Here is a 14,469-nt window from a genome sequence, read left to right as displayed (position 1 = left end):
GAATGACTAGTTCCTAAAGATGGCAGATCATCTGTATCACTCAGAGTGATGTCTTAGTTTGAAACTATAAATCATGTAATTTTCTTTTGTTTTAATGGAAGAAGGGTCATATTATGCATTTTGTCCTACAGCTTGGTTCCTTCCACCCCAGCTTGTTTTTAACTTACAGAATATTAAAACAAACTTCCATACAAATCTATTCCCTTTTTTCTTTTCTTTTTTTGGTGCTGGGGATTGAACCCAGGGCCTTGTGCTTGTGAGAAACACTCTACCAACTGAGCTATATCCCAGCCCCTCTAGCCCATCTTTAAAGGGTAACAACTCATCTGCACACAGGGCCTAGACAAAGAGCATACACAAGCTAAGTTCAACAGTAAGTTTTCAATCCAGTGGAATCAGATGCTAATCCTGTCACTTAGGAATGTGGGTTAGGAGTTGCAAAATCTAAGTTTTCAAGAAAAGTACGAAATCTGAATTTCTTAAATGGGCAATCTCCAGATTGTTCAGTATTGGTAACTAATTAAAATTAAGTGCTAGATGAACCATCCAAAATGCTATCAGTGCTCTCAAGCCACCCTTTTGAAACCTCTATTGCTTGTATACATAATGTCCCACAGTGAAAATGTCATACTTATTTAACATTTCTTCTATTGTTGAACATTTAGCCATGACATTACAAATGTGACACTGAACATTCTTGTGGGAGGTGCCACGCTACGTGACCAGCATTTTCCTTCCCTGATTGGTTGAGGCTCTATCGGTTACTTCCCATGATCAGGACACACCAAAGTGGCCCCAGATAGCAACCCGGATCTTGGAAGTTGTAAAATGTCGCAAAATGTGTCTTCATGCGTAGGCCTGCCTTCTTATAGCCCCAGGGGTCAAATTACCTTACCTGTCCTTGTAACCTGCCCCCCTTGACCTTTTTTTGGATGGAAAAAAATGAGAGTCCCCCAATAAAAGCCCACTCCCAAACGTGCTAGTTCCCTCTCGCCAGCCTCTTGTGATATTCCTTGCTCTCCCATTTGGGGGGCTTGAGGCCAAGGGCAGAGGAGCTGTCCCAGGGCTTGAATTAAAGGTAAATTGTGTGTCTGTGTTTTATTTGGTACCTTAGGAAATTCACTCAAGCAACCCTTAGTTGGCTGCCTGCGCTGGCCAGGGGCACATTCTTATCTTTGAGTGTTTGTACACACAATTCTAGAAGTGGAGGCTGCCTTTTAAAATGTTCTAATTTACGGTCCTAGTAACGGGACATTAAGAGGGTCCTTTTCTGGGAAGCTTTAAAGTAACTCCCAAGATTCCCCAAAGATCAGATCCAGTAGGTCTGATAGGTGTATTTTTTTAAGCTCCCTGGTGATTCTGATAATCAGCAATCTTGGAACCACTGACTAGATTACTGAGGAGTTATTGGGGGCCAATTCCAGTGAATTATGAAAACTGTAAATACTTTCATTTGTACTTCTATGTTCAGACTTTCCCCTCTAACTACAGCCCTCTAAGATAACATGAAAATGGTTCTACTGCTACTATTTCAGTTCAGTCGGAGTTCAGGACAACAATCTTGGGAGCCTTCCAGTAGCTTTTATTGGCATAGCCTAGGAAAAGATGTAGGAGCCATTTCTGAGCAAAAATTTGTATCCCAGCAAGGTAGTCAGTGTTATGTTTAACACACCACTGAACCAGAAAGTTGAAGTCCCTGAAACAGACACAGCCAGGCACTAAGAGGCTCCAAAATCAATAGGCAAAGCCCTGCTGCTCTTTTAAGACCTAAAAGGCAAGAGCCAGTCCTGGATGTGTGGCTTGTTCTGGGATGACTAAAAAGGCAGAAACAGGATCAAGTTTTTAAGGTTTACTCTGTCCACTCCCCCACTGCTAGGAGGATGCATTGTAGCAGCAGCACCGAGTCTCCTCTCCACTGTGACTAAGCAGTTTCTGCTTAGAGTAAGTGGTGGTCATAAGACATGGTCATCAGGATGGTAGAGCTCACTCATCAGGCGATAGATGTACGACGGTGCGTTCCCACCGATGTTGGAGATAAACAGGGTAATGAGCTCAGGGGGAACGTAGTCAAACACAGGGCAGTGAACGCTGACCTTCTCCAGAATGTCCCCTGAAAGGCAATCACAACTGCTAAAGATAAAGCTGAGGCTCCTACTCTAAGAATTAAGTTGCATATGGAACCTAGGCTCAATAATGCAGGCATGTAAATACCTAGGAAGGGAAGTTGTGGCAAAGTAAAAACTGGAAGACAGGATTCCAGACCATAATTCTCCAGGTTTAAAACTGTCCAAATTGGAGAGTTTGAATTAAAATTCAAACTCGAGATTGCAACCTTCAAAATCTGTTCTCTCCACCCCACCACATTATGATTTGTACTCTCCCCGATGCTCACAAATTTCCAGCCATATGGCCATCTTTTTCCAGATGGGAAAGTATATTACCAATCTCAGGCTCCTGTACCAGTGCCTAGAAAACCCTTGCCCTGATCTTCACATGGCAGGTTCTATTCATTCAGTACCTGGTGGCAACATGATCTCATGAAGACCCTTGCCCAATCTCGTTAGTACCTTAGCCACTTTCTAAGACATCCTTTTGTTTTCTTCCTAAAGTATCCCAGGACCTGACATTTCTTGTCTGTTGTTCACACAGAGTGAAAGCTCTATGGAAACAGGGCCTTATTATTGTTATATCTGCTGTGCCTCATGACGGTGCTCAATATATATTTCTTAAAGAGTGGGTATTTAAATAAAGGGATGAAATTATTCAACTTCCAAAAATTAGGATACCACATATTATGCTTTGTGCTTAGAGAGTGTTTTGGGCCAGCTTAACTGCTTAGGAGGCAGCAGGTTCATTGAGCAGAGAAAAAGACCCTGATATACCAGGGCATCCAGGCTATAGGTGAGTTTTACCAGTAGGAACATTCCAGAGCTTGCTCCTTTGGCAGTCAGTTCACCAAAATGACTCCCTACAGCAAATGAACACAGGTAAAGTTTCCTTTGCAATTGTTTTCCTTTGCAATTGTTGCCTGTATTTCAAATCATGTGCAAAGCCAAACCCAGTTAATGCTGAGTGCTCCAACCAACCATAGCCCCAAGAACTCAGCTAACACATACTAGTCTAAGAACAAATTAAAAGGACTATCTCAGGTCCCTAAGCACTCTCAGCTGCTAAATATAAAGTCTTCACAAGAAGTATAATAAAAAAACACACCTTTCCAGTACTCAATCCTACTAACCACCCCAACAACAAAAAGACCAAACACAAACACACACACACACACACACACACACACACACACACACACACACACTCCACTCTTCAGTACCTTCTGTGAAAGGCAGGACTTCTTCAGGAGCCACAAACTTGTGAAATGAATCTTCTTCATTGGGGAACTAGGAAGGAAAAAAAAAAATTTTAAAAGAGACCTAGCAATTCCACTCTTAATTTACCTAAGAGAATTGAAAATATATGCCCATACAGATGCTTAAAGTAGCATTATTTAAAAAGCCAAAAGGAACCATCTCAAATGCCCGTCCACAAATGAATGGATAAACTGTGGTGTACCCAATGGAATCTTTCCTTAAAAAGGAAATTCTGACATGCGTTACAACATGGATGAATCTTGAAAACATTCTGCTAAGTGAAAGAAGTCAGAAACAAAATGTCACATATTGTATGATTTCTTTGATATAAAAATATCCAAATTGGCAAATCCATAGTCAGAAAGCAGACTAGTGGTTAATAAAAGATGGGGAAAGAGGAATAGGGAGCAATGACTTAATGGGTACAGGGTGTTTTTCTGGGATGACAAAAAGTTGTAAAGCTAGAGAATGGTAATTGCACAATGCTGTGAATGTACTAAATGCCACTAAATTGTACATTTTAAAATGGCTAATTGTATGCTATGTGAATTTTATCTCAATTTAAAAATACAGAGACATATAAATAGGTTGTTTTCAATGCAAATAGTTTTTATCACTGACAAAATGGCTCTTTACTTAGCAACTGCTTGTATTCAGGCCATAAAGACAGGCCTTTATGACAATGAGGAATAGGACCAATTCTATGACCCTACTTTCAACCTGCTAGGCATTTTCAGAAATGATTGGGGCAATGATTGGGGGGGGGGTGTTAACTGTATGCACAAGGCCTTTCCTTAGTCCATATTGTCCTGACATTATAATTTTGACTTCTAAAACTGGCAGGATATAACTATCAATTGTGCTTTCTGGATCAAGACTTCTGTGACTCTTTCTATCCTCTACTGGGTCTAATCCATTGAGTAGAATGAGTAGGTTGAAATCCAAGTTCAAGCCTACATTCTGGCTTCCTTCTTTCTGTTGCCTACAAGCTAGAGTCATACCTGTGGGGAAAGCTTGAACATGGGTGCACAGACGATGAGTGGTGTGAAATGGTGCTTTGCTGCCAGTGCCAAAGTATGGGTTCCTGCCACAGCTCGCAGCGCACCATTAGCCAGGATGGTTTTTGTGCCAATGATCACCTTTGGGACAAGAAGAAAAATGTAAGCCATCTTGGGGGCCATTGGCCACCACAGGGTGAATGCTCAGGCCTCCATCTTGGCACCCTGAGAAATCACAGACCAGCAGATGGAAAGTGAGCCTAGGCTTAGTACTATAAAGTTCTGGCTTTCCCAAGGAAAGAATGAATGGAGCATGGAGCAGGAAACCACAATGCCTTCTGCTCTCTGCCCTGTCTCTTCTGGAATCTATCTGCCATACCTCTCGAGAAGCCAGAAGTCTTCTTTATTTACCATCTACTATTGCCAAGTTCTTTTGAGCCTAGGGCAGGAACCCTGTAGCCAATCCCTAACAGCTGACACTCCTAGCTTGATTCTACTTCTATTTTTTCAATTCTTTAACCAAATTTAGATGCTACTCCAAGTGAAGAACAGTGATGCAGATAAAAAGGAAAGAAAATCAGTTAATAGATTTAAAATGCCTAAGTATATACTTTCAAAGAGTTAACTAGAATCTTTCTTCTCTTACCATAAATATTAAGAGAAGGAAAAAATATCAGTATTTTAAAAATATAATCCTCATGAATTCAACAGTAACTTGAAAGATACCAACCTTGTTGACTCTTGACATAACAGCAAAAATAGCAGCATCAGTCATGACAGTAGTCTCAATACCTGCTTTGGACAAATTGACAGCCATTTCATGACCCTGCAATAGGAGGGAAAGGCTGATGCTGTGAGAGAAAGAAACAATGAAAAAGAGCTCTCAGATGTACCTGGACCTGCGGAATGCTGTGCTATAGGCATATCCAGCAGCCAATTTCCAAAAGATAACTCCCTTTTCTGCCTATGATGGGTATTCTCTTATGAACGGCAGGAAAGCTCAGGGAAAGCTAATAAATATATATTACTCCATAGCAGCACTAGAGTAGCCACAAAACTGGAAATACAACTTGCTTGCATAATGAAGCACAGCTGCCACAACAGCTCCTGGCTCATTCTTTTACAACATCCTGCATCCTTACATATTTATCTTTTTGAAACCTATTATTTACTTAAGGATTGGGTGAGATCAGTCCAAGCACCCATCATCCCCAAAGTAAATTACCCTCTTTTGATTCCTAAAAGAACCAGTTTATCTCTTCTTGGACCCAATAGTGTCACCCAACTTTCTTAAATTATAGATTGAAAATATTCACCAGATGAACAACTTGAAAATTCTGTTAATGTTTTACTTCCACCCATCCCTCCTTTATTCCCTCATTTTTCACTTTTCTTAGCAACTCTAACAGTCCCCCTACCTGGCAGAAAGGAGCACACTCTGCCACAATGACATGGAATTTCCTCTTTCGGGCAGCCTCTTTGAGGAAGGCCTCCACTGTTCTGGAGAAGCCAATGGTCATAATCACCTCATTGGAATGGATGTGCTCCAGAGCCTGGGCTGCAATGTTCTCCGTGGTGCCCTCTGCAAAAACATTTTTTTGTAAGGAAAATATGAAACCACTATGCCACATCACAGATATGACAACAGTATGACAAGGGATGTTTGCCCTTCACATAAACTGCCCACCTGGCAGAATCTAGTACCACAGGTTAATGGGCTTAAAATGAAATGTCACAATTTCTTAAAAGCTCCCCTCCTCTGGGATTTTCTACTTCCTAAGATCTTAGCCTGCATCCCTTTTCCAGCAGCATTCCTGCTCATCAACTTTCTCCCTGCCACAATGCTGGCTCTTACAATTGCTCTGAAGACAGTAAGCAATCTGGGGAACATGAAAGTGCTGACTGTGAGGTAAACAGCTTCTTCCTAAAAGAACTCTTTCTCCAAAAGGTGGCCACAACAACCTCTACCTGAGAGAGGGAAGCAAGAGAGAAATGGAGAAGGAATTTGGAAGCAGTAGTTTGGGCCACAGATAGAACCTAGTCTTTTTACCCTATGAGGAACTCTGTAATGAATATCTGTAGGTCTCCTGGATCATAAAGACAAGGTATATATGTATGAAGAAAAAAAATATATAAGAGAAAGTTTAGTAAGGGAGGGTGTAGCAAGTGTGGTTTTAGGAAGTTTATTTTCTTTGAAATGAAAATAAAGCCCTATCCTAATAGAGTCTTTGAGACAGAGGATTTGCAGCCTATAAAGGATTGGTCTGTCAGGAAAAGTAGGGAAGATTACTTTAGTCCTGCTGCCTATTCCACCCATTCCTAATCAAGGAACCAGAAGACGGGTCATCCTTCCCACTCTGCTGATGAACGACTTCCAGGGGCTTGCTTCTGTTTTCTCACCCCTTGCGACCTGTTGGGTCCACCCAGTGTTCAGACATCTTACCCAGCTCCACGAGCAGCTCATTAATCGCCTCAATTATGTTGGACTGAAGTTGGTCATAATGGACGCTGAAATCCTCGCTCAGGCCTCCGGATGTCAAGAGTTTGTGCAGGGACTCCTGCTGATCGCTCTCGTCACTGCGTCCGTGCAGTCTACGGGGGCAACAAGACCCAAATGGGGAGGAGGTATAGTCAAGTAAGCAACAGGTACTGCTCAGCAACAGTAGTTGCTCTAAGTATTCAGAGAGCACATGCAAAAAGTGTCACTGCGTCCAACCCAGAGCCCAGGCGGTGAGCCTGACCTGCCATACTCCTCCCGGATGATCTTGAGCACTCTCCGCACCATGTTGCCCACCGTGGTCTCCGAGGGCTGCGCGGCCGTCATCCTCCGGCCCTCTCTGCGGATCAACTCCATCAGCTCCCCTACATCCCGAGAGAGAGGGTGTGGGACAGAGCAGCTACAATGCTGCCTGGGTAACTTAGCCTAGGGATCGGGGACGTGAACCAGGCAGGTCTGCCTCACCTGCGTTACTCCAGCGGTGGTCCGTGATGATCCGGCGCAGCAGCCCCAGGGTCTCCCGAGCCATGTGCTCCGAGCTGCGCTGCCCACCACCCCGCTTTAGGGTCTCCACAAAGCTCTCGATCCTCTCGGACAACTCCGAGCCCTTCGCCGCGGCTCCCGGCATCTTGGTGACAGGCGGAATCCACACCTGGAAGACCCAGGGTTGCACTTCCGGAGCAGGAAAGGTCAATTTCCGCTCCAAGAAGAAAACTTCGGTTTGAGAGACAGTAGGTACGCCCCTTTCGTCTGCTTGGGCCAATCAGAGACGTGGAGCTCTGGTAGTTCGCTTTCCACGGCGCGCCTCGGCCGGAAGTGTTTTTTCTGAGGGTTCTGAAACTGAGCTGGGGTGACCGGTCCCGCCTGAAGAGGCGGTGTGGCTGGGGAAGGCTACTCTGCTGCTATGGTAACGGCAAGCCTCTACGCTGGCTCTCAGCAACCCGAAGCCGCGCGGGAGAAGTCTCCGCCCTCCTTCCTGGCCCCGCAGCTCGATGACCGTCTGGTGTCCTGAATCAAACGCTGCAAGTGGGCGTCCAGGGCCTGCTGCTCCTTGGGAAGACGCCCCATTATAGTGTTGATTATTGCATGGTACTGATTGCTCCCGTCTCCCTAATGGATTCAATCTCGCGAAGACGGGACCGTTATCTATTTTGCCTTTATATTCCCGCGGCTTGGCACGTCTGATGGAAGAGAGAGGAATAGGGGATGAAGAGAGCCCGTTTACAAGGATTTCCTAATAGGAGCTAATACGGGAGCAAAGATGATGGCCTCCGATTTGGTAGACTTGCCGACCTATCCAGTATTAACAGCTACCATTTACTTCAGGCCTATCATGTAATGGGCACTGTGTGTGAATTGCCTCTTCTTCAGTCCGGTGAAATGGATATCTTATCCCATTTTACAAGGGAAACAGACCCACAATATTTAAGCAGTTAAGAAAGGGAGTAGTTCACACTTGTATCAGGTCTATCTGAACCCAAAATCTGTAATAGGAATCTCTATTTTTTTTTTCCTCCCTGTCCTGAGGATTGAATGCAGGAGCCTTTTTATTTTGAGACAGGATCTCGCTAAATTGCTGAGGCTGTCCTCATACTTTTGCAGTATCCTCCAGCCTCAGCCTCCTGAGTCACTGGTATTACCCGTATGCCGCCGCTCCCAGCTCGAATTATTTCCTTGAGATAAATTCCTCAAAGCCAAGTCTTTAGGCATACACATTTTCAAGGCTTTGACAAATTAGGCATACACATTTTCAAGGCTTTGACTATTGACAAATTATCCTCCAGAAAGATTTTACCAGTATCAAAATCAGCCAGAGCTGGGCACGGTGGCGTAAACCCGTAATCCCAGCGGCTTGAGAGGCTGAGGCAGGAGGATCACAAATTCAAAGCCAGCTTCAGCAAAGGTGAGACACTGAGCAACTCAATAAACCCTGTCTGTAAACAAAATACAAAATAGGGCTTCTAGGGATGTGAGTGCCCCTGAGTTAAATCCCCGGTACCCCCCCCCCCGCAAAAAAAAAAAAAAAAAAGGCAAAGATAGTACAAAAAAACTACAGACCAAAATCTGCAACAAATTTGTTGGCACATCAAATCCAGCAACACTAAAAATGAATAATACAGGGGCTGGGGCTGTAGCTCAGTTGTAAAGTTTTTGCCTCACATGTGTGAGGCACTGGGTTTGATCCTCAGCACCACATAAAAATAAAGATACTGTGTATTCATCTACAACTAAATAAATATTTTTTAAAAAAGAATAATACATATGTGTGAAGCAGAATTTAAACCTGAAATGCAAATCTGGTTCAACACTTCAAAATCAATCAATTTAAACACCATATTAACAATCTAAGAAGCAAAAGCACAAATTTATATCAATAGATGCAAAAAGAAACATTTGATAAAATTCAAGATCCTTTCATGATTAAAAACTAGAACACTCTGAATACAAGGGAACTTCTTCAATTGATAAGGAATGTTTACAAAATCATACACCTAAAATCATACTTTATGGTAAAAGACTTCTAAGATCAGGAACAAAGTAAAGAAGATATCTGTTCTAACCACTCCAATTTAATATTACCTCAAAATTCTGACCATTGCAATCAGGCAAGAAAAATAAAAAACAGCATTGTCTACATAGAAAAATGCTAAAGGATCAACAACAGCAATAGAAAAAGTTTAGCAAGGATACAAGGTCAGCACACAAAAATGAATCATATTTATATAATAGCAGTGAATAATTAGAAAACAATTGCTATAAAAAGTCATAGAATACCAGTTTTGTTGTGTGCAAATCTTAAAGTGTCTTTAAAATTGTTTTACTTTACATACTTGCTAGCGCTTACTACATTCTAGCCAATTTGGGGCTTTGTCATTCTTTTCCATATATCAACCCGTTAAAAATCAAAATATGAAGGGCTGGGGTTGTGGCACAGTGGCAGAGGGTTCAATCTTCAGTACTACATGAAAATGAAAAGGCAAAATAAGAAAAATAAAAAGATATTGTGTCCATGCATAACTAAAATATTTTTTAAAAATCAAAATATGAGCCGAGTCTGGTAATGCATGCCTGTAATTCCAGCAACTCAGGAGGATTACAAATTTGAGTCTAGCTTCGTCAACTTAGTGAGACCCTGTCTCAAAATTTAAAAAATTAAAAAAAAAAAAAAAAGAGGTGAGGCTGTAGCTCAGTGGTAAAGTACTCCTAGACTCCCTCTCCAGTCCTTAGGGGATAAAAGTTTGAACATGACAACTTAGACCTTCACTGGGAAACAGGTATGGTTGGGGCCATGCAGGGCCAGAAAGAAGTGAGAACTGTCTTGAGACAGGGCTTCAAATGAATAAAAAGGCTAGGGATGTGGATCAGGGGCTAAGTGCCCCTGGGTTCAATCCCTGGTACCCAAAATATTTTTAAATAAATAAATATATTCTGCCAGTGTTTAACTTCACATGACAGGAGGGGAACAGAATTTCAAAACAACAAAATGAAAAAAAGTGTATTTTCATACATACAAAATATGTGTGTGTGTGTGTGTGTGTGTGTGTGTGTGTGTGTGTGTACACCAATCCCTCAAACTGAAATGTTCACTCATAGATACAGAAAGTAGATCAGTAACTGCCAGGGGCTGGGTAAAAGGTGAAAGTTTTGTTGAATTTCTAGTTAAAGTTAGAAGTTAACAGTTGTCGTTTTGTTTGTTTGTTTGTTTGTTTGTTTGTTTTGTTCTTTAAAGATGTTGATGGATCTTTATTTTATTCATTTATTTATATGTGGTGCTGAGAATTGAACCCAGTGCCTGGCACATGCTAGGCAAGCACTCTACCACTGAGCCACAACCCCAGACCCCAGAAGTAAGTTAATAGTTTTGTAAGATGGAAGGAGTTTTTTGTTTTTGTTGTTGTTGTTTGTGTTTATATATATTCTAGTTGTAGTTGGACACAATACTTTTATTTTATTTATTTATTTTTATATGAGATGCTGAGGATCGAACTCAGGGCTTTGAAATTGCTAAATGAGTGCTCTACTGCTGAGTCACAACCCTAGCCCCATTTGTTTTGTTTTTTAAGGATGGAAAGAGTTCTAGAGTTAGAGGGTAAATGATGTTTGTACATTTACATTGCACAGCATGCTGCTGAACTGTAAACAAAAAGTTTAAGATGGTAAATTTTGTTTATTTTACTGCAATTTTAAAAATTATGTGGCATATTTTTAAAAATACAATAAATATTAACACTTCAATGTTGTGTTTCCTCTACCCCATTTCTCTGTCTTCTCCCATATATGAGGATAACTGATAAACTAAATTCTTACTGATATTTCATTGCTTTATTTTAAAAAATATACATTTGGGATCCTCAAACAACTTATTGTTTAGTTTTACTTGTTTATATATAGCATTTATAATGGAATTTTGTACAGCTTCCCTTTTTCATTGAAAATAACATTTCTAAAAATCATCCATGTCATTGCCTGTGTCTTTAGTTCTCTTCTTTGCACTGTTACGTAGTATTCCATTGTGTGATTATATCACAATTTATTCATTTTTCTTCAAGAGATTTGAGTTGCTTCCAGTGTTTTCGGGGGATGAGTGAGTATAAACTATGAGCATTCTTGTATATAGCTTGGTATAGCTTTAAGTGGAACAGCTGGATCCTAGGCTATATGAGTGTTTTTTAATTTCACAAATAGGTGAAGACCTATAATCCCAGTGACTCAGGACCAAGGCAAGGGGGTTGCAAGTTTGAGGCCAGCCTTAGTAACTTAGTGACACACTGTCTCAAAAAAAGAAAGAAAGAAAAATGGTTGGGAATGTAGTTCAGTGACAATGTATCAGTGTGTTTAATACCCAATACCAGAAGGAGAAGGAAGGAAGGAAGAAAGAAAAAGAAAATTAAGTCTAGGCTTTAAAGTGGTTAAATTAATGCGTACTCCTCCAGCAGTATTTAGATCCTTATGAGCACACAGTATTTTCAGTTATCATTTTGGAGAGTCGGGTAGGCATAAAAGGATATTGCATGTTTCTTTTGGGTTTTTTTGGTTTTTTGCTTTTTGGAGACTGAGTTTCTCCATGTAGCCCGAGCTGGACTTGAACTCAAACTCAAGTGATTCTCTCACCTCGGCCTCCTGAATAGCTGGAACTATAGGCACATAGCACCTAGCTGGTTTTCATTGTTCTTTTAATTTGGATTTTCCTGATTATTACTTTACAGTAGTGGTAGATTAACAGTTATTAATTAACAGTTATTATAATCTGTTGTTATTCTTTTTTCGCCACTTTTTTTAGCCATGTGTTCTTTGTGAAATTTCGGTGCCTTTGCCTACTGTGATGGTTTGGATATGATTTGAAGTGTACCTCAAAATGTGTTGGAAGCTTAGACCTTAGTGAGGTGATAGTGAAGTTTAGATATTGGGGACTTTAAAGGTGGGGCCTAGTGGGAGGTTCTTAGGTCACTGAGGACACTGCCCTTGGAAGGAATTAAGGAAGTTCTCATGGAACCCCTTGGGTAGTTCTCCTGAAAGTTTTATTACCAATGGAGCAAGACTGGTGGTCCCTCTCCCTCTCTGGCTTCCTGTTTCAAAATGTGATCTCTTGGGCTGGGGTTGTGGCTCAATGGCAGAGCACTTGCCTAGCATGTGTGAAGCACTGGGTTCGATTCTCAGCACACATATCAATATATAAAATAAAGGTCCATTGACAACTAAAAAAATACTTAAAAAAAAATATGTGATCTCTTCATTTCACACTCCTGCCATTATGACACCGTTCACCATTACCTCATCACTCGAGGCTAAACGTTGTTCCCCTGTTCCCCTATGCTACCTGACCTTGGACTTGGAAACTCCACATTGTTACCTAAATAAGTATACCTAAATAGTGCCTTTGAAAATAAAGTTTAATTTGGATTTTTCCTTTTTTTTTTTTTTTGGTTTTGTTTTTGTGGTGCTGGGGCTTGAACCCAGGGCCTTGTGCATGTGAGGCAAGAACTCTACCAACTGAGCCCTATAGGGATTCTTTATATACCCTGAATACTGACATTCTTTTTTTCAGTTGTTTTCTAAATATCTTTTGCCAGCCAGAGATGGTGGCAGAAACCTGTAATCTCAGCAGCTCAGCATGCTCAGGCAGGAGGATGGCAAGTGCAAAACCATACTCAGCAAACTAGCAAGACCCTAAGCAATTTAGACCCTGTCTCAAAATAAAAAATAAGGTCTGGTAGAGAGATGGGATGGGAGGGGAGGGGAGGGGAAGGGGGTATAGGAAGGGCAGAATAAAATAGATATTATTATTGCTGTATGTATATAGGTGACTTTATGAACAATGTGATTCTGCAACCTGTACAATCAGAAAAATGAGAAATTATATCCCATTTGATTCAAATGTATGAATTGTCAAGATTATTGTACTGTCATGTGTAACTAATAAAAACATTTAAAAAATAATAAGGTCTGGGATTGTGGCTTAGTGGTAGAGCGCTTGCCTAGCATATGTTAGGCACTGGGTTGATCCCCAGTACCACATAATAAATAAATAAATTAATTAAAGGTATTGTACCCATCTACAACTAAAAACAAAAATTAAAAAATGAACAAAAAGGGCTGGGGATGTGGCTCAGGGGCTAAGTGCCTCTGGGTTCAATCCCTGGTACCTAAAATATTTTTAAATAAATAAATATCTTTTGCCAGTTTATGGCCTGTCTTCTTATTCACAGTGATATATCTTTGAACAGATTTTTTTATTTTAATGTGTGTTGAAAGATATTGGTCTTATTTTTAATAATGAATGACTTTGGAGTCTTAGATACCCCAATCCGAAGTTTTTTTAAAAAAAGTGTAGTTTCTTCTAAATATTTTATTTAGTTATTTATTTAGTGGTGCTGGGGATAAAGCCTGGGACTTCTGGATTGCTTAGGAAAGTGCTGTACCACTGAACTATACCCCAGCCCTATTATTAATTTTTTGTATATGGTGTTGGGGATCAAAAGAAGAGCTTCACACATCCTAGTAAGTGCTCCACCACTAAGCTATATCCCCAGATTCTTCTAAATATTTTAAAATTTGTCTGAATATATAATTTGGAATTAATTTTTATGTAGTGTGAAAAGTGTTAATCCAATTTTCTTCTTTTATTCTCTGTCCCATAATTTCTAATGTTACCATCATTGAAAGTCAAGTTTCTATAATATGTGAGTCTGTTTTGGGGCCCTGTCTGTTACTCCATTCTAAATTTGCCTATTTCTAAACTAATCTAACATTATATTTTCTTAATATTTATTTTTTAAGTTGTAGTTGGACACAATATCTTTATTTTATTTATGTGGTGCTGGGGATCGAACCCAGGGCCTCGCACATGCTAGGCAAGCGCTCTACCACTGAGCCACAACCCATCCCCAATCTAACATTATCTTAAATATTGCCTTATTTTTTAAAGAAAGTTTGCTGTTAAAAATTTCATTTTCTAGGGCTAGGAATATAGCTCAGTTGGTAGAGTGCTTTGCTTACCTCACATGCATAAGACCTTGACTTCAATCCCCAGCACCACAAAAAAAAAAAAAAAGAAAGAAAGAAAGAAAGAAAGAAAAAGAAAAAATTCATTTCCTATTTGTTTTAGATT

General features: G+C 40.5%; 1 protein-coding gene and 1 non-coding gene across 5 annotated transcripts in view; both read right to left on the bottom strand.

The window, feature by feature from the left end:
- The window catches only part of Eif2b2 (eukaryotic translation initiation factor 2B subunit beta), a 47,887-nt gene extending 40,327 nt beyond the window's left edge, over window positions 1-7,560 (bottom strand). Inside the window, exons 1-8 of one of the 4 annotated variants that reach the window (XM_021723786.3) lie at window positions 7,326-7,559; window positions 7,105-7,225; window positions 6,807-6,955; window positions 5,782-5,945; window positions 5,094-5,189; window positions 4,367-4,504; window positions 3,329-3,395; window positions 1,562-2,127 (exon numbers count right to left, since the gene is read on the bottom strand). In XM_021723786.3, the coding sequence (XP_021579461.1) occupies window positions 1,991-2,127; window positions 3,329-3,395; window positions 4,367-4,504; window positions 5,094-5,189; window positions 5,782-5,945; window positions 6,807-6,955; window positions 7,105-7,225; window positions 7,326-7,488 (1,035 nt within the window). In that variant the 5' untranslated portion in view covers window positions 7,489-7,559 and the 3' untranslated portion in view covers window positions 1,562-1,990. Of the gene's footprint in view, window positions 1-1,561; window positions 2,128-3,328; window positions 3,396-4,366; window positions 4,505-5,093; window positions 5,190-5,781; window positions 5,946-6,806; window positions 6,956-7,104; window positions 7,226-7,325 lie in introns of those variants that run through there. The other 3 variants (XM_005321242.3, XM_040274798.2, XM_078050564.1) reach the window with 3 other exon arrangements.
- Window positions 7,561-14,170: 6,610 nt separating this feature from the next.
- Window positions 14,171-14,242, bottom strand: Trnaa-agc (transfer RNA alanine (anticodon AGC)). Its single transcript has one exon. It is a non-coding gene; the product is annotated as a tRNA-Ala (tRNA).
- Between the last annotated feature and the right edge of the window lie 227 nt (window positions 14,243-14,469).

This window comes from Ictidomys tridecemlineatus, chromosome 5 (assembly GCF_052094955.1).
Source record: "Ictidomys tridecemlineatus isolate mIctTri1 chromosome 5, mIctTri1.hap1, whole genome shotgun sequence".
NCBI classification, from domain to species: domain Eukaryota; kingdom Metazoa; phylum Chordata; class Mammalia; order Rodentia; family Sciuridae; genus Ictidomys; species Ictidomys tridecemlineatus.
Note: the sequence above shows the minus strand (reverse complement) of the source record. Positions and strands in the feature narration are given on the sequence as shown.